Below are 25,852 nucleotides of genomic sequence, written 5' to 3'. Positions count from 1 at the left end.
TGTCATTGTGCCCCAGAAGGATTTGTCAATCCTTTAGTTCCTTGTTTCTGTATGTTGAAACTACCAGCAGCTTCTTGCTACTGAAGAAGCCACAGCTGTATATCTTGCTCCACCATTCAGTGTAGTCCAGAATTTCAGTCTCTGTTGGCATCTGCTTACCTGACACCACTTGGATTTGTTCTACTTTGTAGAGCCTGATGTAGCAAATGTAATGTTATGTACTTGGGAATCAAAATGTGAACTACTATCTCAATGGAAAGATGTAGCAAATGAAGTGAGTAGATTGGACATTGTTGTTTGCTCCAACCAGTAATTTGGTTATTAGCTTTAAAGTTTTTCACAACTTAATTCAGAGTTGTATGTGTCGAAATGAAATTCAGAAGTGCCAGTGTCTATTAGTCTTCTACATTGTAGAAGTACAAAAATGTTAGCATGTAATTTTTAAAAATAAACTCCACATCAAAAACAAAGTGTTGCTAATCCTGAAAATCTGAAATTGTATACCATGCTGGAAATGCTCTGCAATCAGTGCGTAACTCTGGGTACGAGTTCACGATTTGATTGGTTGATTGATCATTCATACCATTAAATTCTGACTAACATTTTCAGACCGTGTATTTGGGATGAAAAATTAGTCTATACACGAAGGAGTTTTTTGTCATCTTTTTAAGCTTATCCTAACCCTGCAATACTATAGTTCTCCAGTGACTACAATCTCCTGACAAACAATCTGCTTGTTATTTGGGGTGGGGCTCCATTTATTTGGAATATAATGGTTAAGTACTGAAAGTTTCTGACCAAGCTGAACAATTTCTGTAACGGTTTCCAGCTGTTTTGATGTTGCTGGGGGTATCTCCTGATCTTCATCTTGATGAGTGATCCTGGTTTAATATGCACCATTCTGCTATGTTGAAATCTGTAAATACACAATCCCCTAAATTGCAACTTTTCCCAAATGGCTCTAGAATATTTGTTTTAAAGCATTGATTTTTTTATATATGTAAAAAAAATTAAATACCAATCAGAGCATTATACTTTTAGTAAAATTAAACTGGATTCATTAAAGCGCTAGTTTGGCTGGTATACATATCGATGTGGGATGGGCTAGAAGGAATGCTTAAAAATTTTAAGGAAAATGTGTCTGATTTATCCTCTAATTGTATTTAGCCGCCATTATCCCGCCCATTTTTGATTGCAGGGTAGACAGCTTAGACACTGCTCACTTCTGTTAGATTGCTGGTTTGGTTATTTATATTAACATTCTACTTATGACAATTGAATTTTTAAACTTTTTGACCAGTGTTTCTGGAAGTAAGTTTTAATAGTATTTGAATATCTTCAAGTTTGAAGTCAGCTAGTTTGTCTGTTTGTTTATTTATTTTTACAGACCCCCACAATCTAAAAATCTTCGTGAAGATTCTCACCATAACATGTATGTAGCTGGTTGCACTGAAGTCGAAGTGAAATCAACAGAAGAAGCTTTTGAAGTCTTTTGGAAAGGTAAATTAGATGGTCTTTTATGGAAAGTGACTGCATTCAATTTTTTTTTGTGCATCTTTTGATCATTAAAGTGAATTGGCACTACATTCAAAAGAAGAATAACTTTGCTGTTATTTAACAACTGCTTAACGATGCCACTTGTTTTTAGAAACCTGGTGTTTTAAGATTGCAGATATTTTACTCATTAGATCTACTTGATATCTTCAGAAGTTAACTTGGCTCACCAATACATGAAACAATGCCTTCAGTTCACAAATGAAATAAGCCAGTGGTCCTTGACCTTTTTCTTTCCAATCACATACCACTTTAAGTAATCCCTATGCCATAGATGCTCTGTCATTAGTCAAAGGTTGTTTTAAGATGGTATGTGAGCAGAAAGGGAAGGTTGAGAATCACTGCTCTAGCCCCAATTGCTACTGAATATTTTGCTTGAGAAAAATTGTCCTTGGCCCATTTCCTTTAGTGTTATGAAACACAGAGCACCTAAGACATAGGGAATACATAAAATGGTATGTGAGTGGAAAGAAAAAGGTTGATAACCAGAAAGGTTGCTGTACATTTGTTGGCTGCATCTGGTTTTCCCAAGTGTATGGATGTCCCGGCCTCCTTCCTTGTATCCTGCTGTATTTTCTCTAAATTGTATATTCTGCCTATTAATAGCACTCTAAGCAAGATAGCGACTTCAGTTATCTACCTCTTTTTCCTTTTTGCAGGACAGAAGAAACGACGCATTGCGAACACAACATTGAATCGAGAATCAAGCCGTTCACATAGTGTATTTATTATCAAGTTAGCACAGGCTCCCTTAGATGCTGATGGGGATAATGTCCTTCAGGTATATCGTACCATAAAATGTTTTAATTATTTTTGTGCCAGCTAAATTGCATGTGAGGGAATGTATTGCAAATGACTACTTTGAGTATTTCCATTGTTGGAATATTTTGTTCAACAATTGATAAAATGTATCAAGAATCAGAATAGTCCAGCTGACTGACCACAGACGTTTTCTCTTAGTCCCTCGATTAATCAGCTTTGCCACTTCTCTGTCCTTGATATTCAAACTATAGGCTGGAAAGTGAAAAGCATCTGCAGTCCCTTGCCCTTTCCAAAGCAGTCAGTGCCTCTTAAAGGATTTGCTTACCTCTTTCTATGTGGCTCCTCCTTCTGTGAGCCAGCAGTTACAGTATTTATCATTACTGTTGAGAATAACATTCAGTGGGATCACATTTCTATTTGTAATGGGAGATTCAATGGCAAATGGTGTTTAGGCATTGCAGAAAATTGGTTCACAAGGATTGTAGAAAGTTCACTTGCCTTTTCACAACTTCCGATAATGTTACTGCTAGCTTTTGCAGGAAGTTCGGTGGGTATTTTGCTGTCAAGTTATCACCTCCTTTAAAAAAAAAACTGGGAAGAATGAAAATTTACAGAGCAATATTATGTATTGCAGAAATGTTAAACTTGCATGTTAATTGGTGCTAGGCCAGTTTCTCATTTCTAAATTTAAGCATTTGTTAACTAAAATGCTTGAGATGTGGAAAAAAAACCAAATGCATTAAATTAAATCTCAATGAAGGGACTTGACTGCCTAGGTAGTTTCCTATTCATGTGTCAAGTCTTGAAACCCTCAAAAATTGGTGGTTGACTTGTATGCCAGACATAAAAATGAGACGTTAAACTCAACTCAAAAAACTGCACAATGTAGATTCGGATGTATAAGTCAGCCCTTGAAGCACTAAAAAAAAAACCCAACCTACAACAAATTTTCATGCAACCAGTATATTTGGAAGAAATTTTTATTCTCCAATCTCTTACCAACTTCTCGCATATCTCAAATGTCCCTGCTGGATTTCTTGGCCACTTCTATAACTTTTAACTTAAAATTCACTTCATACTTCTGTCGTTTTGCTGGATAGCAACCAACTTCTGGCAATGCCCAACAGCTCAGTCATTACGATCTTTTGGGGGGGGGGGGGGCCGACTTGTATGACGGATTACGTGAAATAATCATGAAAATGGGGACCTGGCTTATCTGAAGGTCAACTTATTCGCCGAAATATACAGTTTAGTAACCTATGGCCATGTCCTCCTTTGAAATGGCCACCCTAGATTTGAAAAGTCTGGTGAAACCCACACAGGCAGTGGAAAACGTACAAACTCCTTACAGACGGTGATGGATTTGAACCCAGGTTGCTGGCGCTGTAATAGCATTACACTAACTGCCTTATTTCAACTACCTGTAGTTTGTGATAGATCTACATTTCTTTGAGTAAATTGATTCAGTTATCAGCCATTCATTTTACCTCAGGCAAAGGATCAGACAGTAGTAAGTCAACTGTCCCTGGTGGACTTGGCAGGGAGTGAGAGAACTACCAGGACAAAAGCTGAAGGCAGCAGGCTGCGAGAGGCAGGTAAGAATTTCATCAAAGCACAATGTCTGCTGTGAGAACATTTTAATTCTGTTCTTGGTGGTGTATATCAATTGTTTTATTGCTTTGTTTGGAATCTGACTGGTGTTGGGAATTGTCATTTCTAAGGATCATTTTTAAATGGGGGTTATGTATTCAAACTGCTCAAATATTTGAGCATAATATAGTGCAAAATTAGAGGTTGTGTGAACTATCCTTTTTGAAGATGGTGTGGGCACAGCACTAGATTTTGGAATGCTTTAACCTGCAAAACTCCTTGGTTGATGGTACATTTTTCAAAGCTATGGTCAACCTCTTCAGCCTGACTTAGTTTTTTTCCATTTCTAATTCAAATATTAGGTCCACATTTTGCTACAACCCAAGTTGTGAATAACTTTGCGTGGAATTAAACTTCAAGAAAATGTTGCCATAAGCAAGAATTGATTTTTAAGTCTTCTTTCATGCTGGGGGGAGGGGGAATAATTTTTTTTTTAACTACTTTTGACTTGTTTCTCCACCTATGGCACTAGTTGATTTCCCTTTAACTTGTGGATGCTGCCCATTTCTGGACTATATATAGGTGCAAATTGGCTCATTTAGCATAAATCTTTTGATAGGCCTGTGACTTTTTTCCCCCATCAACACCTCCTTCTCAAGCAAATTCCTCTCAAGCATTAAAATGCTATTGGAATGAAGGCCCAACATTGGGACTGGAATACAGAAAAGGAGGAAATTATGATAAAAGGACCTCATTCACTGAAGCAATTCAAAGCATTACAGTGAACACAATTTGAAACAATATTTCTTGTGCACCTGTGGTACATTTCCTGATCAGTAGTTCTGCCACTTCTATGAATTCAAGGTTTAATTTTGTTGACCATGTCATAATTGAGCTTGAAGATGTATCTTGAGTCTAAATGTATATAATTACACATCCTTGTTTTACCATAAGGTGTGATGTTTAGAAAATGGTTCCTCATGACCAGCATAAACAAAGTTAAAGGAGGATTGCACCTTAAATAGTTTTCCAACTCTTTCTTGCAGGTAATATTAATCAATCCTTGATGACTCTAAGAACTTGTATTGAAGTACTGAGAGAAAACCAAATGTATGGAACAAATAAGGTAATGCTTGACTGTTAAATTACTTTTTTTTAAAAGTAAACTGAGCAAGCAAAAAATGCACAAAGTAGAATTTGGGGCTGAGCATGAAAATCAAATTAAATTTGTCAGTGATTTTTTGACCTGAAAATTAACTTTGCTTCTTTCTGAAGATGAGTGGAACCGGACGGAATGTTTTCAGCATTTTCTGTTTTAATTTTAATACTGCAGCTCATTTGGGAGGTTTGAGATATTTTTCCCCCAGAGTATTGATTTTTGTGTTTAGGACTTTGTATAAATTCAATATAAAAATGGATCTCAAAAATCTAAGTGCTCTTACAAATAATCTTGCCTTTCCCTAGATGGTTCCATACAGAGATTCAAAGCTCACACATCTTTTCAAGAACTATTTTGATGGTGAGGGTAAAGTTCGGATGATTGTGTGTGTCAATCCTAAAGCAGATGATTATGAGGAATCTCTGGTAAGTTTTTTTTTAAAAAGGCAATAATTTCTCTAGAAGCTTTTGTGTTAAATTTGGCTTCTTGAAGTCTTGGTACTTTTTATTTAAAGGGCTGCAGTGTCTGAAGCATTTGGTGGGGAAGAAATGGGCAGGGAATCATTGTTAATCTCTGATGGAATCCAAAATCATTGAATGTACATGTTTGGGGATGTGAAAATCCTTGTGTTGAATGTTCTAATTCAAACTCTTGCATTGCAGCTGGTCATGAGGTTCGCTGAAATGACTCAAGAAGTGGAAGTTGCCAGACCTGTAGATAAACCTATCTGTGGCCTCACTCCAGGACGCAGATACAGAAATTGGGCTTTCAAAGAAGAATTGACAAGAAAATTAGAACTGCGCGGAGGCCCCATTGATGGAGGTATTGGAGGTTATGTAGGTTTCCTCACAAAATATTTTTTGAAAGTGGGAGCATTACTGACCTCTAAAATGGACAGCTTTTACTTTGAAATCACTTTCTACAATATCCAAATTGAATGTGTTTAGTGTAGCATTTGATGCTTCTGATGGACTGTTGCTAATGGGACGTTGTTAGCACATCGTATCAATCTTCAGCAATTTGTTATGTATGTAAATATAATGTTTCAGATAACAGTTGACATCAGTTTCATCGCTTCAGTCAATAAGTAACCTTGTGCTACAAAGTTTCAGTGAAACATAAATGTCAGTGCTAACTATTTAAGCTTATTTGGCTTGTCTGTTCTTCAGACCTCTGTCACTATATCAAACGATGCAGTCCAAAAATCCTGAAAGTTTGAATTTTTTTTGTTCCTGGCCACAGGAGTAATGGGGGTTTCTTGATGAAGAATCCTCTTTCTCTTTGCTATTCACTGTAAATTGAAAAGTGTATTTATTGTTTCCATTATGAGCTTGACTGAAGTGTCTGTCATCTGGGCCAAGCAATATCCTGATGTCATCTACTGGATTCAGTACCCTAAGTTTCACCCAGGGGGGAAAGTACTTCACCAAAATTGCACATTTTAGATGAGCAGAAAAATTAAGCATCAATCAAACTGTGGAAATTTCAGTGAGATTGGGAAAACTTTCAAATGCGCAATAAATTTCTTTTTGTTCAAAAAGAATGTTATTTTGTTTAGATTGTTTAGACCTTGAATGAGTTGTCTTGTTCAAATTTGTCTTTTGTGATCTCTGAATTCTTTGTAGTTCTCATCCTGTCAGGACAGGAAAAAATATCTTAAAGATCTTTGATTGACTGTTTCAAAATGTGACAAAGCAATTCTATTCTTCTGCTGCTTGCCCACGTAAGAATGCATCAATCTTGTTGTATTCTTATTCTTGCGCTCCTGACTTGGCAAGTTTCTAAAATACTTCACTGTTTAGTGCACATCAAAGATGTATTTCACATTCTGCTTGTCAGTAATATCCTTCAGAAACACTTGGTTTCTAATGGAATTGGCTGACTCTCCTGTTCTCAATAAATCTTAAGTTGAAGATCAAATTTTTAACTATATTTAAAAACTTTGAGAATGCAGTGGGAAAGGATTCTTTTTTCAGTGGCTAAAATATTTAAGTGGTTTCACAGAAAAGGTAATGAGTGCTTTTGCAAATATGACAGGATTACCACTGAAAACTTTCCACCTTTACAACAGACCCAACATTTACGGAATTTCTACAAAGTTTGGCGCCGTTGCCTTCAGTTGAGCTGATAGATGAAAATGATGAACATACATTGCCAAGACTTATCGAGTGTTTGGAAGAATGGCAAAGAGCACGTCACCTGGCATCAGAGGAGCTGAAGAAGATTGGTATGCAACACACAAGACATTAGGAATAACCAGGGTGTTTGGACACGTGATTCTGACTTTTTACTTCTGCTTTCCTCTATTTACCCCTTGTTCACCCTAGATTCACTTGAATCTATCAGTGTCTGCCTTAAGTATATGGAGACTCTCCCTCTTGAGCAGAGAATTTCAATAATTTGCTAATCATAAACAAGTGGCATGGTTGGCATAGTGTCTAGTGCAATGCCTTTACAGCGCCAGTGATCAGAACTGGGGTTTTTGTTCTCCCTGTGTCTGCGTAGTATTTCCCCAGGGCTCCAATTTCCTTCCACCATTTGAAATATACCAGGGGTGTAGGTTAATTGGACGGCACAGACTCGTTTGCTGAAATAGCCTATTGGGTGTTTAAAAAACATTAAATGTAAATTTTTTTAAAAAGTTGGATATAGGATGTTCTTAATAGTTGAACTGTTCTTTTGACACAAAAGAACATGGGCTTCCTCCTCCCTGCATTACTTGGTCAAGTGGTCAGCTTCTCCCACCCCGCAAAACTTTCCACTAACTATTAAAACCATTATCTTCAGATAATCCCGACAGACCATCTCCCTTTTCTCAGTGTTGGGATCCGAACTCCCTCAATTAAAATGTTTCTCCTACATAATGGGATTGATGGGTTATTTGGGTGGCATGGGCTTCAATGGTTGTAATTGGCTTCTATAGTGTTGTAAATTTAAAATCTTTCTGCTACAAATTAATATTGCTGATCTTGAATACCCTTTGTCAATTTGCTTGTTAGGAACATAGCAGAATATCCAAAATAGCTTTGCATATGGGGAGAACTAGGGAGTCTATGTCTTGATTTTGTGAATTCCATGACCTGGTGGGTGAGACCAAAATTTAACAGCAGATTGCAGTCCTGTCTATTTGGAAATAGACCCCAACTATCAGTTGAATAGGTATGGATGGTTGTTGTTACAAGGAAAAAATTGGTTCAAAGATTTCCTGTCACAATCTCGTGGTGTATTAATAACCTGAAGTTTGAGCTTGACTTTTTTCTTTGGGTCCATGGGCTCTCTGGCTTAATAGGAGAAGAGTTGAATCTTCAATTAAAAGTTTTCAATTATATTTTAAAAAAATAATACTTTTTAAATGGCCTCTTTTCTGCAATGTCTACACAAAAGGGATATTGAGGTTGGGAAACTGGTTGGAAAGCAGCCATGTCTGAGGGGTTTGTATGAGTAGCGTAACATTTGTGACAATGATCTTTTGAGATGGATGAAAATAAAAATAAAAAAGTGGAACTGCAGATGGTGCTTCCCTTGTTTTTGTCTGCTCCTTTGTGCTTGTCTATGGAGTCTCATTTACTTGCTCAAAATGTTTTGCTCTTTTGATCAGTGAATGCTATCAGAGGGATGTTTCAAGACTGGAACAGTAATTTCTCAGTCAAAGAAAATTGCATACAAGATCAGAAAGAAAAGCTGCTCGAAAAAGACCGGATTATAAATGGGCAGAAATCTGAGGCTGAGAGACTTGAGAAGAAAATCAAAACGTTGGAATACAAGGTAACTTTTCTGTGAATTTGTGTATAAATGTATATGATTTAAATACTACCTTGACTTTTTTGGGATAAAAATGCCAACTTCGTCATTTCAATTTTAAAACTTGCACGTAGATTGAAATATTGCAAAAAACAGCGAATATCTATGAAGAAGACAAGCGAACTTTACAGCAAGAGTTGGATCAAAGAGACCAAAAGCTGCACAGGGAACTGTCGGACAAACGACGCATGGAGCAGAGAATGCAAGGAGTGGTGACTGATACAAAGATGAAATGGGAGAAAGAATGCGTGAGTGGATGGTCTGGACACCAATGTGTGAACCATGTGGTTAAGGCTTGATTTTAAAATTTGTTGAAAAATTCTACTGAATTGTGTTTAGTAAAGCTATTTGTGGGTTTGTATTTTTATGAATGCTGCTTGAAAATAACATCTACCACTGATGAAATGCAACTAGAACAAAGTTTTGTGGATTTTCTTTTAATGGGCTACCTAGCTAGGGCTTGTGGGTTGTTTCTGGAAGTAAACAATCAATATATTGTCTACTCTACATAGATTGATCTTTTTTTCTTTCATCTATGGATGCAAAAACCCATAATCAATAGGAACGCCGAGTTCAAGCCAAGCAACTGGAGATGCAAAACAAGCTTTGGGTAAAAGATGAGAAACTTAAACAGTTGAAAGCAATTGTTGCTGAGTCAAGGGTGGAAAGGCCTGAGAAACCAGCGAGGATTCCAAGGGAAAAAGATCAGAAAGTGCAAGTACGCTCGGCGTCCCCACCTTCCGTTCCTGTATGTACCAGTGAGATTCTGTTTTTCTTTTATAAGTTTAAATCTGTTTGCTTTTGGGTAATGCATACATAAGCTGGGATGTATTCCATATTTCGAATAAATATTGGTGTCAATTTTAAAAACCATGTAAATCTGGTAAATTATAATCTTAAACTTAAGCACCACTCTGCTTAGTTTCCAGGGACTTTGAAAATTAGTTCAATATTCAAATCTTGGCAGAACATTTTAAAATGGGCATGGTAATTTGATGCTGCAGCTCTGTTCCATTGAAGGCATGGGATAGGGGCTACATTCGAGAAATGCGCTGGCTTTTGTATGATATATACTATATGTGCTCTGTTCATCACAATGTGGCTTCTAATGGTGAAATGTTTTGCTTTCTGGAATTGTATATACTTCCCAAAACAATTAATGTAAAGTCCCCAGGCAACAGGCAAAAAAATTACTGAAAATAAATGGGTAAAAAATATGAAAGTTTAAAATTGGCGGCCCCTAGTGGTAAATTTGTCAATCACGCAATGTGCAATCTCAACCAACCAGCAAATTCCCTAATATGGCATCTGTCAATCCCCATAGGTGCCAGATACTGGGGTTTTGGTGTATTTAAGTGGAAAGAATTTTTGTTATTTCCATTGAGATCCAAATTGTTTTTTTACTTGGAATGAGCTTAAAAATTTTCAATCTTTTTGATTATTTTCATACTGCATCTTTCTGATCACCACATTTTCTAAAGATTAATGTCCAAAGTGCTTAATTAGAACAGAGAACATACAGCACAGAACAGGCCTTTCAGCCCACAATGCTGTACTGACCTATATAATTACTGACATACTCCACAAAAATCTAATCCTTCCCAAGCACACACCCATAGCCCTCGATTTTTCTTATTCCATATACTTCTCCAGAGTCTTTAAGTGTCCCTTTTGTACCACCCTTGGCAATGCATTCCAGGCACCTACCATTCTCTGGGGAAGAGGGGAGAACTTTGGCTCCCCTAAACTTTCCTCTGCTCACCTTGATGTGCAAATATTTATTTCAAGTAAAAGCACAATTCTGAAGAAACTCAGCTGGTAAGTGTATTTTATGCAGCGAAGATAAAGATTTTGGGCTTGAGCCCTTCAAGGAATTTGTAAAATGGAAGCATTTAAGAGTTTTAGAACGAATTAAATAATCTTGAAACATGGTCAATTCTATGACCGCAACATCCCACAAATAGTGGTTAGACAGTGCCTGGATAATTTGCTTTAGTGATAATGTGGCTGAGGAATAAATGTGGAGAGATCTTCTATTTTTAAAACTGTACTACGAGATCATTACATCTGAGAAGGCAGGAGTGTGGAATTGCACTGGTCAGTCTGAATTATGTTACACATCTAGAATTGGGGCATCACCAGGGCATCACCTTCTGATTTAGATGCTACAATACTTCCTGCCCCAAAACAATTCACACTGGTGAGTTTCAAATCTTCTGTTTAATGTGTCGCAGACAGCCTGTCTGAAATTTGTATATCCCTTTCAGAGCTGGTCGCTAGGTCTAGATGTATACAGGGAGTATATTACTGCTTCACAAAATTCTCATACTATTTACAGGTTCTCATCACCTGAAATACCCACTGGAGATGCATTTGTTGCATTCAATTAAAGATGTGGGGTTTTAATGGTGTAAAAGCAACATTTTGCATTACCATCACAAAGGGGAAAAGTTGGCCTGTTAGATCTTTATTCAGTGACATTGATCAGTAGAATGATAGGACTTCATAATATTCAGTTTGTTGCACCAGGAAGCGATTCAATTCCTATTCCCCAGACACTTGTTTTTTTTAAATGTTTTTCGTGTTCTTAAATTTGTGTCCAACATTATTTTTGTGCAGTACTTTCTGCATAAATAATCACCCAATCTTCTCACTTTTAAAATTTGTGCTACCAAATTACTGACTAATGGGACAGTAGAAATTGATATTATTCCTATCTTTTGTAATCCTTCCTCTTCCCACCCAATGGAGGCTAAAACTTGATGACTTCCACTATTTCAGTTTGATTTTAAGCATGAAGAATTGTAATTTTAATTGTGTGATTAAGACCAAACACCCAGAGAACTCAACTGATATTTAGACCTAGGGTCATCTTTCAAACTTGTATTCATTCAGCCCAGAGCATAAAAAATTCTCATTTCCAGATATGAATTACAAAATTTTCTATCAATGAAGATGACTAAAAATCAAGATGCCATTAATATCTCAAAAAATGTTTTCTATTTTGAAAGAAAAACTTGCTTTGAAATCAATTGTCCTATAGAGAGCCATTTATAATGTTTGATATTTTTGGAACCATCAATAGATAACCAATAAAAGATATTCTTTGGAGTCTAGTTTGCTTTCAAACCGATCTGATGGTACAAAATTTGCAACAAATGCCAGGTCTGAGCTAATTGCTTTTTGGTTAGAAAAGCAACTAACTAAATGCTGCATGCATTGCTTGGACAGTCTAAAATGATCCTGACTTGTATATATCATATGAACTTTTGGATGTTGTCATCCAGTTTGAAAGGTTACTGAGGATTCTCAACAAGCATACAAGGGTGGTTAATTAAGTAGCCTCTTTTGTCATAAACTACCCTGCAAATCTGCAGCCTATTTACTTGGGCTTCGAATGGTAGAATTTGCTTATTGAATGTCACAATTCATTATTTTCTTCATAAATTTCATTTTAATGTCTTCACTTTAGTCCCAGATGTCACTAAGTTTAAGCATATAACCTGAAATAAGAATGTTCTCAACAATGTTTGTTTTAGTTTTTAAATTATCTTGCAAATTTTTAAATTGAAATTTGTCATACAAGTGAATCAAAGGTTCTTAAATGTCACCATAATTGCAAACTAATCTACTCCACAGCTCCTTGTTTGCAATCTTAGTGCAAGTTTGGCAGCCGCACTTTACTCTGCACTTGGAACCGTTTCCTGTGATCTCTAGGGATGAATGATTTAGAAGGGCATTTGTACTTTTTATTACACCAAAATATAATTCCAGAGAAATTTGCGCATTCTCATCTAAAAATGTGAATTGTGCAACTGTCTGTCATACCAATGAATGATGGCATATGGGAGCATTTATTCACTTGCAAATTTTCTAACCTGGCGTATCTGCTAAATCAGTATGTTACTTTTTCTGGTTTTTAAATTGTTAACTTCAGGGCTCATAGAAAGTATACACAGTGGTCTCCAATCAAAATAAATTTGGTAGTGATGCCTCCCTCCATTGTATAACCTGACACTTGTTTGTGAATCTCATGAGTGGATGAAACCTCCACTAGAGGAAAAAAGAATGGTCATTTTTAGCAGAGGGTGATAAAGTTGATGCAATACTTTTGTCTTAATAATAGAAGAAAGCTGTATGTTAAATACTCTTTTTAAAAAAAAAAAACCTCTTTGCATGCTTTTTCTAATTTTTTATCCTATATCCATAGTTTCCTAGTAGCACTGCACAACCTTTACCCACTACACAGTGGTACCCAACATCTAGGTCACAGCTACATAGGCGCTCTAATTCCTGCAGCAGCATCTCTGTGGCCTCTTGCATCTTGGAATGGGAGCAGAAGACTTCAGGCTGGAAAACAGATGGTAACACACTGACTAAGAATAAGCGTAGACTGCTGGATTCTCTGCAAGTTAGGGACTCCAATTTCCAAGGGAAGTGGCAGGGAGTGAACAAATTGAACGGCTGCAAATCCCGCACCTGTAGAAGAGCGATGGCACTAGACCAAGATCCACATCAGAGAGTTAGTGAAGTAAATTAAGAGCAAGAGAAGCTCTTTATTGATTGAGACAATTTTCAAAGAAAACTTAGTTTAACAGGTGCTTGCTCAAATTGCATATTTCCCATCACATTTACGATATTGCTCATAGTTGTTATTTTAGAAATGTTTATTTTTCTCTATATTAATTTATTTATAATGGTTTAGTAATTTTTATGGACAAAGACCAGTTAAGTTCAATGCCAGCCACTAACCTTTTCAGAATGTATATTCTGAGCTTTCCACTCCAGTGTGTTTTTTTTTTATTTGGGGGGGGGGGGGCTACTGGAAAGAGTGTGTGTGCTTGTTTACATTTTCTAGTTTAAGGTTGTCAGTGTTGAAACCTTTTCAGTGCATTAGCAGATGGTCTAGTGAAAGTGAGAGCTAGGTTGCACATCAGATGAAAGGATTTGGAAAATTTCATCCTGAACCCTTCTATTGTTACAAAACATCCAAATTTCTTGTGTACAGATTTAAATAGTAAAGTCGTGCTCAACTGTGATAGCACTTCTTGAAAAATATTTATTATGCCAACACTTTTCCATATTCTTGAAAGCTAGGTTTTCAACTGATGTTATAAACTAAGCTGAATTCACTAAAATTAGTTGGAAAGGTGAAAGAAATGCCAGGTAGATTTTAAAAGAAGTTAATTAACTAGGAAAAGCCCAATTTCAAAATTGAAAAGGTGAGAGTTTGCATTGTATCCGTCATTTAAACGGTAGTCAAGAGAAAAAAAAAACATTTAAATTGGCACCAACTCTGGATGACTACCTTGCGTGGATGATGTACAGTGCAACTCTGATTATCCAAATTGGTTGGGACTGGGCCTATTTAGGATCATTTCTTATAAACAGCCCAGTGGCAACAACAAATCACTTGTACTGTGTTTAAACAACAAGGTAATGATTTTTAAGCATTAAAATTTTTAATTCTCACCAAAAAATGTTGGCCATGCTGATCACCAACACCTTCCCACTGAGGCCCTGCTTGTGCTATGAGCCCAAGCGACACATTACTGCCTGGGACCCCGAGGTCCTTAGTCAGTCTGACCCCCCCCCCAAAAAAAAATTCAGATAAATAAGGATTTCTGATTTGTTTCGGATATCCTCATTTATCCCAAAAAAAATTTAATTTCGCATAATCGTACTGTATAAATTGAAGTAACATTTAGATTGACCTACAAAAAGTAAATGAGAACAGGGGGCAATCTTTCTCCCTTTTATATATTTATAAAGGAAGATGGTTATGATTGTTTATCTGAACCCAAACACCAGCATTGTACATCCTTAGACCAATTTTCATAGGAAATGCAGCTGTCTGCACGCAGCTAGATCCAGACACGGCCTCGAACTTATAAATGGCAAATAACATTCCTGGTGGTCACCTTGTATGAATTGACCATCTTCAAAGATTCTGCTCACCATCTTCCCCCTCCAGCCCCCCTTTCCTTAAACTTTTATCTCCCACAATCAATGTTCTGGGACATTCACCATTGACTGGTAATCCAACTACAGTCCTTTAATTGCGGCAGTGAGCAGATCAGAAGCTCTGTGCCATTATTTATAATCTACGAAAAAGGATGACTTTCTGGAAAATTCTGCAATAAGCAAAATCTTTTATAATCTTAACAGCTGGGCAAAGTGATAAATGGGTATTTTCTTGCAATATTGTAATAATGGCAGATAGTAGCGTGCTATTCATTATAGTTAAAAGTAGATTTGTAAATCAAAATCAATATCCAGAAGGGTTAATGGCATTGTAATGAAAGTGCCTGTTACTGCACTGAATGACTAACTTCCTGCTAAGCAGATTTTCCACCATCTTGAAAATAGCCACTTGTTTAGAGCAGTGGGTTATCATTTATTAATTCAACCAACAGTACACTGGCATAAATTAGATTTTCCATATGTCTCAGTGGTTCTCAACCTTTTTCTTCCCACTCACATACCACTTTAAATATTCTCTATGCCAGAGGTGCTCTGTGATTAGTAAGGGATTGCTTAAGGAGGTATGTGGGTGGAAAGAAAAAGTTTGAAAACCACTGTTTGTACCTAATTGACTTGTTGTGTGCGCGGTTTCATAACTCCAAAGGAAATGGGCCGTGAAAATTTTTCTCAAGCAAAATATTTCTATAATTGGGTCTAGAGCAGTGATTCTCAACCTTCCCTTCCCACTTACAGACCATCTTAAGCAATCCCTTACTAATCACAGAGCACCAATGGAATAGGGATTACTTAAGTGGTCCGTGAGTGGAAAGAGATTGAGAACCACTGATCTACAAAGTGGCACCATTCAAACATTCAAGCTCCATCCCCCCACCCCCAACACAACCCCTGCCCAAAAACCACTCAAATGAAGGCAGTGAATTGCTTTTTGCTGTTCCTGTACTTGGCCAAGTGCCATTCTTTCAAGAATCTTTATAGGATCAGTGCCTGCTTAACTTGTAGCCAGGAATAGCAAGTTTGACATTTGTTTTCATTTTTGGTGCAAACTACAAGTTCTGTTGTTTCTCTTGTTGTATCTTTAATTGTGGTTATCAAGTTCAGTTTTACTTCACCTGTAGAACTGAATGAACATTCCAAGGCACAGTAAATTAATGGTCATCTTTAATTGGTAGCTGGACCTGAGCTTTTGCTTTTAACAAACACAATAAAAATACCTGGTGCAATACAAGTTGCATTCAGCTAGTACCTGGAGCATTTGCCTTTTGAGGCATGTTTGTATCAATTGAGTGGATTCTGTATTTTGTAGATATGCAAAAATGTTTTGCTTCTTTGCTATTTTTGTATACCCACACATTTTGTGATGCTCTAAGAGAATGGCTTATTTTCATATCCTTGTGTTAATATTTGAAGTATCCTCTGCACTAGTGGATATGTCATGGGAGTGAATTTCAGCTTTGACCCTTTTGGGTCACTTTGTATGGTTTGCCTCTGAACTCTTGATTGCTACACCATTACTGAAAGGTTGAGTTCTGGGTTAGCCATTATCAATGGTCCCCCCTTCCCCTCTGTCAGGGCCACAGCAAATTTAAGAAAACTGTTTTCTTCGTATGCAATAAATATTTTATTTTATGTAGTCAATAGGACAGAAGTTCGGAAGAAATCAAAACTTAACTGCTTCATGGGGAGGGAGGCCTGTAAATAGCCCTGGGGGGTCCTTACTGAGAAAAAGTAGAGAATGCCTGTTCTGCTGGCTTCCATCCTTGGGGGAGGGCATTGTGGCTGATTTAGATGAAGCACGTTTTTGTGTAAGTCGTATTAAAATTGTTCTGTTTGGTAACCTGCCCTGCATCACTTTTAAATAATGGTGTAATTGTTCTGCATTAAGAAGGCAAACTGTTTTTGCGCAAGAATATTAATCAAATTATAAAATTTTGTAATTTTAAAGCCACCTATTTTATGGAGTAATCAGATTTATTTGATAATACAATTGGTTTTGTACATCTTCTCTATACTGTTGGATTGTCATTTTATAAATGTGAGACCAGCTTCTCTCTCATGCAGAGAAAAGGGGGGCAAATTGCTTTTAACAAACACAATAAAACATTGTGATTTGTTTCAGATATCCTCGTTTATCCAAAAGAAAATTTAATTTCGCATAATCGTACTGTATAAATTGAAGTAACATTTAGATTGACCTACAAAAAGTAAATGAGAACAGGGGGCAATCTTTCTCCCTTTTATATATTTATAAAGGAAGATGGTTATGATTGTTTATCTGAACCCAAACACCAGCATTGTACATCCTTAGACCAATTTTCATAGGAAATGCAGCTGTCTGCACGCAGCTAGATCCAGACACGGCCTCGAACTTATAAATGGCAAATAACATTCCTGGTGGTCACCTAGTATGAATTGACCATCTTCAAAGATTCTGCTCACCATCTTCCAGTAAATGGAATCACATCTTTTAAAATTGCCTTAACTGCTTGAACTTGGAGAAAGGCTACCTCAGAAGTTCGATTTCTAATCCCTCACTTGAAAATATGTGAAAGGCTCTGATGTGAACTGGTTTAAGCTCTGCTGTAATCCTGCTACAGTATTAACAGGTACTGATGTCCAACTTGTTATCAATGACCTACACCTTTAGAATAAAAAGGAAAAGTAAATCAATAAAGAAAATATGGTGTTGGTAGGGTAGTCGGGGATGATCATGGCAATTGTGCCCTTGTTGTTTCTAGGGACAGAGAGGGCCAGGGCAATAAAGACAGGATTCCTTGTCCTCACCTACCACCCCACCAACCTCCACATCCAACTTGGTATCCTCTACAAGAAATGTTCTACCTGCACTCACACCTCTCTCACTGCCATTTGTCAGCTCCAAAGAGCACTCAAGTGAAGCAACACTTCATTTGTGAATCTTCAGGTGCTCACATTGTCGCCACCTACGTCAGAGACTTGATGCAGACTACAAGGTTTTGTTGAGCACCTTCACTCTATCCACTGCAATAATGGGGATAACTCAGTGGTCAGCCATTCCCACCTTGACATGTCTGTCATGGCCTAGTGTACTGCCAAATTGGAGAAGAAAATGCCTGATATTCTGTCTGAGCATTCTCAACAAAATGGCATTAACATTAACTTCTCCAGTTCCTGTTAGGACCCTCCCTTGTTTATCTCTTTCCCTATCCCTCTGTCTCCTTTCCTCCACCTCTCCACCCCTTTACCTCCATTCAGAGCTACCCCATCCCTCATACTAGCTTGTCTCCTACCTGACCACCCATCTTCCTGTTGGCCTGTGGTCCTCTCCTACCCCTTGTCTCCACCACCTTTTTATTCAGGTGCCTGCCTACTTTCTGCTCCTACTTAACAAAGGGCTCAGGCTTGAAGCAGTATATAAATACCTTTGCTTCCTGTGGATGCCGCGTGACCTGAGTTCCCCCCCAGCACTTTTGTATGTTGCACTACAATCCTAGCACCTGTAGACTTTCCTGTTTGACTTCATTTGGCTGTATTTGTAATCCTTTCTGAATTAGTGTGAATTTTGTGCAAATTTTCCCCCAGTGTGGTGCTTAAGTTGTGTGGATATATAATTTTGTCCTCCAGCTTTTAATATTGCCAATTGAAGTCAGTAACTTGCATATTTTTCCAAAAGTGATAGCAAAGTCACTGGCTAGTGTACATGTGTATTGACATAGTATTTAACTGGCTATTCAATTTTAATTTGTATTGCAACGCTAAGCAAGTGATCAAACAAGCCAAATATTGCAGTGTTTGTGCTGGCATTCTTATGAATAATATTTAAATTAGTAAATGTAGATAGAGGTGTACATTTTATAGTTGAATAGAAATGTATGTCAATATTTCAGGGCAATGGAGCAGTTGTATTTTTTAATCCTACCACCTGCTGAATTTGTGAATCTACTTTGTTTCTACCCCAAATGTGTGCTTGTGTTCCTTGAAATGGTGAATGCTAGGAAGAAATCTGATTGCCTGATTTTCTTTTATTGTGTGAACGCAAATACTTGCAGTCAAGATTTAAAAGAAATGGAATTTGTCAACTTAATGAAGAGCACATTTCCTAGCATTCACTGCTAATCCAATCAGCTTTAAACTTGCTCATAAATATTATTTGACAATTTGAAGAATGTGTTTTAATTTAAAAAAAACACTGCTTTTGGCCCAGAAGGAAAGCTAGGCAAAAATTGTACATGTACCAAATCTCAAGATTTTCTAGCCTATCAGAATTTATTTTCACGAAATTTGGTGTTTTGTGGCAGCATCAGTACAAACATTCATATTATGAACAATCTTGCAACAATATTAAAAAAAAAATTAAAATAGTAGTCCTCGCAGTGGACGCAGTAAGGCAGTGTCTTTGGTTCATTGATTATTCCGGAATCTGGTGGCAGTGGGGAAGAAGCCAACCTTGTGCCTGTTCTGAGAATTGCTTTCATCTGTTTGCATTATGTGCTTCAGTCCTGCTCTGCTTTTTTCATGTATGGTGGCTTGCTTTAATAATGCTCAGGGTTTTTTCTGACCTGCATTTTGCAATTAATAAACTGCTTGAAAATCTTGGATAATATATTAATTTTGGGTATATTCTAAATTCAATCACTGTGACACTGTGTATTTTGCAAATGAAATTGAAAATTGTTAAAATGTTCTAATCTGTTACCGTGCATCTAAGAAATGTTGAATCTTGCTGGGTTTATTTTCTAGCAAGACTGTAGTTTTAAATAAAAATGCAGAATTTTGTTTTTCCCAGTATGATTTGCTGGTTAAGCTGTTTCCTTTTGATTTATTTTTACTCAATCAAATCTGTTCTGTAAGGGATCCACTGAATTGGGAATCTCTGATTACATTTTCTGTTGATTACTGTTTCAATCTGCTTAGAACGCACCACCTGTTCGCCTACGCCACAGACGGTCACGCTCAGCAGGTGGGGAGCGATGGGTAGACCATAAGCCAGTTGGTAGCGTCGAAATAGATACTGTCCTCCAGCCACACATCCCTAATGCCATCACAGTGGTAGTGCCAAATGAAAAAGCTCTGGCTAAATGTGACAAGTACATTTTGACACATCAGGAGCTTGCATCAGATGGGGAAATTGAAACCAAGCTCATCAAGGTAATGGCCTAAATTACAGAGAAACCAACCAATAAAAGTTGATGCCATATTGAAGTAAACTGCTACTTAACCAAACTATGTATCTAAATGTTTTCTATTTTTACATCAAACAATTTTGTAAGGAAAGTTTAAGTTTTGGTGTTAACATTAGCAGTTATTTTGAATTATTTTTCTTAACCTGTAAAGCATGCCTTTTTAAAAAGATTTTTTTGTTGCAAGAAATGGAATTTGTCCTGAATGTTTACTTCATTTTTTTTCATGTCTAGGGAGAAGTGTTCAAGACACGAGGTGGTGGCCAGTCTGTTCAGTTCACAGATGTGGAGAAACTAAAACAAGAGTCCCCTGCTGGTACAAGGTGTGTATTGTAGGGAGGTTACATTATCAACCTGAAAAAAAATGTTTTAAATTTTGACCTGATAGCTTGAAACTGCATGCAAGATGTAGTTTGAAAAGATGTACAAGTTACTGACTTTAAGTGGCAATATTAAAAGCTTGTAGACAAAAATATATCCACACAACTTGAGCAGTGGCATGTCTTGTTAAAAATAAATCTAAGAATCAAGAATGGAAAATGCCAGCGGTCCAAATATCAAATGGTTGGTGGTGCCTTTACACATTTATCCATTTGGATAGTAACTTGAATTGGTGCAGAATAATGTGCATTTAGGCCACGCCCATTAAACATTTGTCCACTTCATAACTGAACAACAAATGTTACATTTGTCTTTATTTTTGTTTAAATGTTTTTATTAGGAAACGTAGATCTTCTCCATCAGCACCTCCTTCAGAGGGTACTACAGAATCTGAATGGACAGATGTGGAAACGAGGGTAAATGTATTTTCAAGATGAGATTAAATTTGGGCCACCTATCTGAGAAAGGATGTGCTGGAGTTGAGGTCCAGAGGAGTTTGATAAACTCTTCTGGAGACGAGAGGATTATTATCAGAAGAGTGTTTGTCTCTGGACCTGTTTAGAAGGAAGAAGAGTACTTCTCGATCTATCAAATACTGAAAAGACTGGGGAGAATGAAAGTGGAGATGATGGTTCCAGTAGTGGGAGAGTCTGGGATGAGAGGGCGCAACCACTGAATAAAAGGCCCTTTAGAATGGATGAGAAATTTCTTTGGCCAGAGGGTAGTAAATCTGTGGAATTCATTGCCACAGGCAGCTGGGGAGGCCATGTCATGGGGAGATTTATAGTGGAGGCTGATAGGTTCTTGATAAGGGTGTCAAAGGTTATGGGGAAAGGGTCATCATTTAAATAGCTTCTCCTTGGGGAATTTTAATGTTTCTATAGCTTTTTTTTCTGTGCAATGTTGTGATGAAGCAGGCCACTAACGTTCTATTTAACTTTTTTCCCCAGTGTTCTATTGCTGTAGAAATGAAAGCAGGCAGCAGCCTGGGGCCTGGATATCAACATCATGCTCAACCCAAGTAGGTCTCTTAGTCAGCATTACGTTTCTAGTGAAGGGCATCAAATATCTCGTGCTTCATTGTCTGAACGTCTCTGGTGAAATGCAACTTGAAGGTTAAATTATGACATTGGGTTTAGTTGCCCCTCTGGCTGTCTGCAAAATAACCCTCATGTTTTTTAGCTGAAGACCTTTTATCTGCAAGGAATAGTCGAGGTTCACTGCATTTTGTAATGGTCAAAGGCTCTTCAGCCAATGAGGCCCAATTAGTAGAATGAATGGAGGAGAAAGTCCCAAAGTGGCAGTTCCTCGAGCTGGTGATAGGATGGATGCCGTAACCTTGTTGTTTCCTGAGTCTTGGCTTGCAGCAAGCAGCATCTTAATGGTTTTTCTTTTCCTTCCTTTAGGCGCAGGAAGCCATAAATGCATGTACATAATCTCCATTCTGCAAAAGACCTGAAGCAATACTGGAAAGTAAATGCTGCAGGATAGATGCTATGCAAATTTTGGGCATTTGTGATGCCAGCACCTGTTGTAAAGCATTTTGAATTAGAGCAATAATAAATTTGGCTGATGTGTATATTTGATAGTTGGGTTTTCCTTCACTGTATCATTGAGATTATGCTTTTTTTTTTAAAAATTGTATGTGGGCCTTTTCTCTCTCTTGATACAATTTTTTTTAACTTCATCCTGGTAGAAGAATCATGATCATTTGTTTTGAACTGTTTTAAACAATTGATCAATATCAATGAAAATGTGCCTTTCTAAATTGGTTGTAGAACATTTTAGGAAATTTGGCTTTGAAACAGCAATGTCCTATTGTGAGGTTTTTGTGCCTATTTAAAGAAATGGGAAAATGCTTGCCAAATAAAGGTTAAGGAAAAAATGCACATCACTCATCGCTAGATAAATCCTGTTAAGTTGTATTTTCAGCTGCTGCTATTCAGTTGAGATGATGCACTTTAGAGCCATCCCTTTTCTACAAATGCGTGTCAGCAGGGCACAGCAAACTTCTTTCTGTATTTCTTGTAGCTTTATCTAAGACTAATAATTTTGCTAGAATTTATTGTATATTGTAACCAGTTGAACTATGAATTTTGTAACCTTTTTATCCAAAGTGGCCCTTCTGTAAGTATGTTTACATGTGCTGTTCAACATCCAAAATATAAATATTATTTTTGATTTTCATTAAAACTGTTCGTATTGTAACATAGAATTTTGTCTGAAATTATCTCTCCTGAATTTGGACAGTCTGTAAATATTTGACAATTTATCTCACCAGCTTTTTAACATTAGTCTAAGGCCGTAGGATTCAAACATCAATTAGAAATTGTGCAAGCTGTGCCATTGTTTTAATTGATAAGTGCTCAACAAAAGGTATTCCAATTAAAAACAAGGGCACTAAAGGTAGGGATATCATCTGTAGATAATTAAAGAAAATGAAGTTGTCAAATTAAAAACTAATATATACAAAGTGGCCAAGAGTAGTTGGGAAAACTTTAAAAAAAAAAGTAATTAAAAAAAAAAACAATAGAGGGAAAATTATTTTTTTATATAAAGCAGAAAGGTGGCTGAAGAGTCCTACAGAAGATGCAGAGAAATTGATGGGTAATCCAGAAATGGCTGAGGCCTTGAACAACTATTTGTGTTGGTCTTCACAGTAGAAGATGGGTAGCATGCCAAAAAGTGTGAAGACAAAATAGTGGTTCTAAAGGCAGACAAGTCCCTGGTCCTGATGGAATATACCCCAGGGTGCTGAAGGAAATGTCAGATTATAGTGATGCATTGGTAATTTAGCAAAATTCTCTGGACTTGGACAGGTTCTTGCAGATTGTAAGACAGCAAATGTAATGTTCCTGTGTTTTTGTCTATTTTTTAAAAAATAGAGTAACTATAGATGAGTTAGCTTAATACAGAAGAATCCTCATTATCAGGCACCTACGGGATGTCGGATATACAAATTTTCTGGTTGATTGAGACTCGCTCTTCTAATGCATAACTAATACACCTGCATTAAGAATACATTGTTTAAAAGATGAAAGACAGTGCAAAATGTAAAGTCTTTAAAGTCAGTATTGCCTTTATGCAAAGTTCATTTTAATCAGGTAATTCCTGTAACTTACAAAATGTAAATTCGAACCCCGGTCACTAGTACGAACAGTGCCAACATCATCGTTAACCCCCGGCAGTTTTTAACTTGCATCAGCATATATATGGTAAGTTTTTAAATGCATAGGACGATATGAAACTTAAATGTTTCTTCAAATTTGGGTTGTCTTTATGTTGGATCTAAAATCTGAACCTTGACAGCATAGTCTCAAGTCCTGCTGCTATCTTTCCCATCCACATCCTGCCGGTTCCAACCTTATTCAACCCTGTCAGGCCTTCAGCGCACCTTCATTGGCCCAACAACCTGGTGCACCTCCATGCAAGTGGTGACAGCATTGAGGAGCATTCTAAGATAAGTGGGGCAAATTTGCATGTGTCCTATGAAGTCTCAGCACTCCCCTGCAGGGTCAATCTGACAATCTTGTTTATTTAATTTATTTATTTCCTCCTTTTGTCCAGTTTGAGTTTCTGGTTGATTCGATTTTGGATAATAGGGATTCTACTGTATCCAGAGGAAAACACTGGAAGCTATAATCAGGGAAGAACAAATGAGATTTTGATAGACTTCAGGTTTCTTGTCAGAGTACATAAATGACATCACATACTACCCTGAACAACTATTTATTGATGCATCCTGCTAGAAACCCATTCTGGCCATTTTCCTGCGGGTACAGCAGAATTTTACCACTAATTTGGTTGTGCAAAAAAACTATACCGTGTAAAGATGTAAACAAAGGAATGAACAGATAATGAATGTAAGCAAACTGACTGCAATACAGAACAAAAAATAAAGTGCACAAGAGTCCTTAAATGAGTGAGTTTGTTGTTGAGTCTGGTGGAGGGGTAGCAGCTGTTACTAAACCTGGTGGTGTGAGTCTTGTGGCACCTTGTCCTCTTTCCTGATGGCAGCAGTGAGAACAGTATGTGCTGGGTGGTGAAGGTCTTTGAAATTGTTCTATCAGGCCAATCAACACATTCAGGAAAGGCAGGTTGTTTAATTTACTGGAGTTCTTTGAGGGGTACAAGTGAATGTGGTATTCTTGGATTTCCAGTGGGGTTTGATAAGGATTTGTTCCATCTATAGCTCTGATCTCTTAAGTGCCTCTTCAGTCCCTTTTAGAATAGTTCTAGGACTGAGATTTGAAGTTGATGTTGAAGACTGCTTGTCTGTAGTGAAGGGCTGGACTTTAATTTATTGACACATTTAAGGAAGTGTTGAAATTATTGAATTAGGATAATGTCAGGACACAAAAACACTTAAAATTTTCATAGCACCTTTCATTCTTAAAATTTTGGAACAAGGCAGCAGCTGATCTGTGAATGGCAAAGAGGTAACAACCAAATGTTCAGTGATTTGTTATTTATCCTTGTGGGGGATAAATATTGGACAGGAAACTGGGGAAATTCCTCACCTTTAAAATTCTGCTGGTTCTTTTGTACCTTTCTGACACCATGGGCTTCATCTCAGCTGAAAGGCTCCACATTTAACAGCAGCATTCATTGCTGCAACAGGAGCATTAGCTGTGTCTTGTGTTCAAGTGGGACTTCAACTTGTCAAACTCCAGTTTGTTACCAGTGTAACTAGAGGGCCAATGGTGGAGAGGCACTGCATGGTTCTGGGTAGCACCCAAAACTGTGAGAAATGAATGCTGGCATGGGATTCGTGATGGTTTTTTTTTTTTCTTGAATGAGTTTTTTTCACCCCAGCACACAGCATCCTGACTGGCTCACAGTTGGCAGTGATGAATCCTTTTTATTGATGCATCCTGCTAGAAACCCATTCTGGCCATTGTAACTTATGCTACCCAATTAAGCCACCAACCCCATACAGTTTTGGTGGGTGGAAAGTGGAGCACCTGGAGGATAGAAATTCTTTAGTGCCGGTACAAGCCAAGGTTGTTGGGGTTGCGATAGTGTTGGGCTAACTGCTGTTTGAAACCTAATGCCTGAACTATCAGCGAATCAACAACTTAAAATTTGTGTGGCCCTAGTGTTGAATCTGTTTCAAAGATCAAAAAGACAGCAGGTATTTTTCTTTCTTGTATATGGATCTGTTGTGTTTCTGCCTATCTTCCTGTTCTCAGGATTGGAGTGATTCATGAATGGTTTCAGTCAGCTGCCAGAGTGAAAGAAACTCATTTTCCTCTTGGATTGACTTGCTGCCAGGAAGGCAAGTTAATTTTTCTATTTTTGGGCACTTTAACCTTGCTGCTGTCAATTCCTGTGCTGTTCCTTCTGTTTATTTTACCACACTGAATCATTGCTGTTTGCACAGAATGGATAGTTTTAAGACTTGAGTACACAGTTTGTTCAGCCAATATATCCTGGCACTTTTGCAGCTAGAATTGCCATTTAT

At 37.4% G+C, this 25,852-nt stretch overlaps 1 protein-coding gene across 8 annotated transcripts in view; it reads left to right on the top strand.

Annotated features, from left to right (window-relative positions):
- kif23 (kinesin family member 23) overlaps positions 1-22,578 on the top strand; it is a 43,415-nt gene extending 20,837 nt beyond the window's left edge. For 2 of the 8 annotated variants that reach the window (XM_069911700.1, XM_069911702.1), the window contains 16 exons: positions 1,388-1,500; positions 2,214-2,335; positions 3,809-3,911; positions 4,953-5,032; positions 5,371-5,490; positions 5,728-5,887; positions 7,137-7,292; positions 8,664-8,830; positions 8,941-9,114; positions 9,429-9,614; positions 13,077-13,388; positions 19,742-19,975; positions 20,242-20,330; positions 20,729-20,804; positions 21,339-21,409; positions 21,795-22,576. In XM_069911700.1, the coding sequence (XP_069767801.1) occupies positions 1,388-1,500; positions 2,214-2,335; positions 3,809-3,911; positions 4,953-5,032; positions 5,371-5,490; positions 5,728-5,887; positions 7,137-7,292; positions 8,664-8,830; positions 8,941-9,114; positions 9,429-9,614; positions 13,077-13,388; positions 19,742-19,975; positions 20,242-20,330; positions 20,729-20,804; positions 21,339-21,409; positions 21,795-21,810 (2,179 nt within the window). In that variant the 3' untranslated portion in view covers positions 21,811-22,576. Of the gene's footprint in view, positions 1-1,387; positions 1,501-2,213; positions 2,336-3,808; positions 3,912-4,952; positions 5,033-5,370; positions 5,491-5,727; positions 5,888-7,136; positions 7,293-8,663; positions 8,831-8,940; positions 9,115-9,428; positions 9,615-13,076; positions 13,389-19,741; positions 19,976-20,241; positions 20,331-20,728; positions 20,805-21,338; positions 21,410-21,794 lie in introns of all 8 variants that reach the window. The other 6 variants (XM_069911704.1, XM_069911707.1, XM_069911708.1 and 3 more) reach the window with 5 other exon arrangements.
- Positions 22,579-25,852: the final 3,274 nt, after the last annotated feature.

The sequence above is a fragment of the Narcine bancroftii genome, chromosome 14 (genome assembly GCF_036971445.1).
Source record: "Narcine bancroftii isolate sNarBan1 chromosome 14, sNarBan1.hap1, whole genome shotgun sequence".
Classification (NCBI taxonomy): Eukaryota; Metazoa; Chordata; class Chondrichthyes; order Torpediniformes; family Narcinidae; genus Narcine; species Narcine bancroftii.
This window is presented reverse-complemented; position numbering and strand designations above follow the sequence as displayed.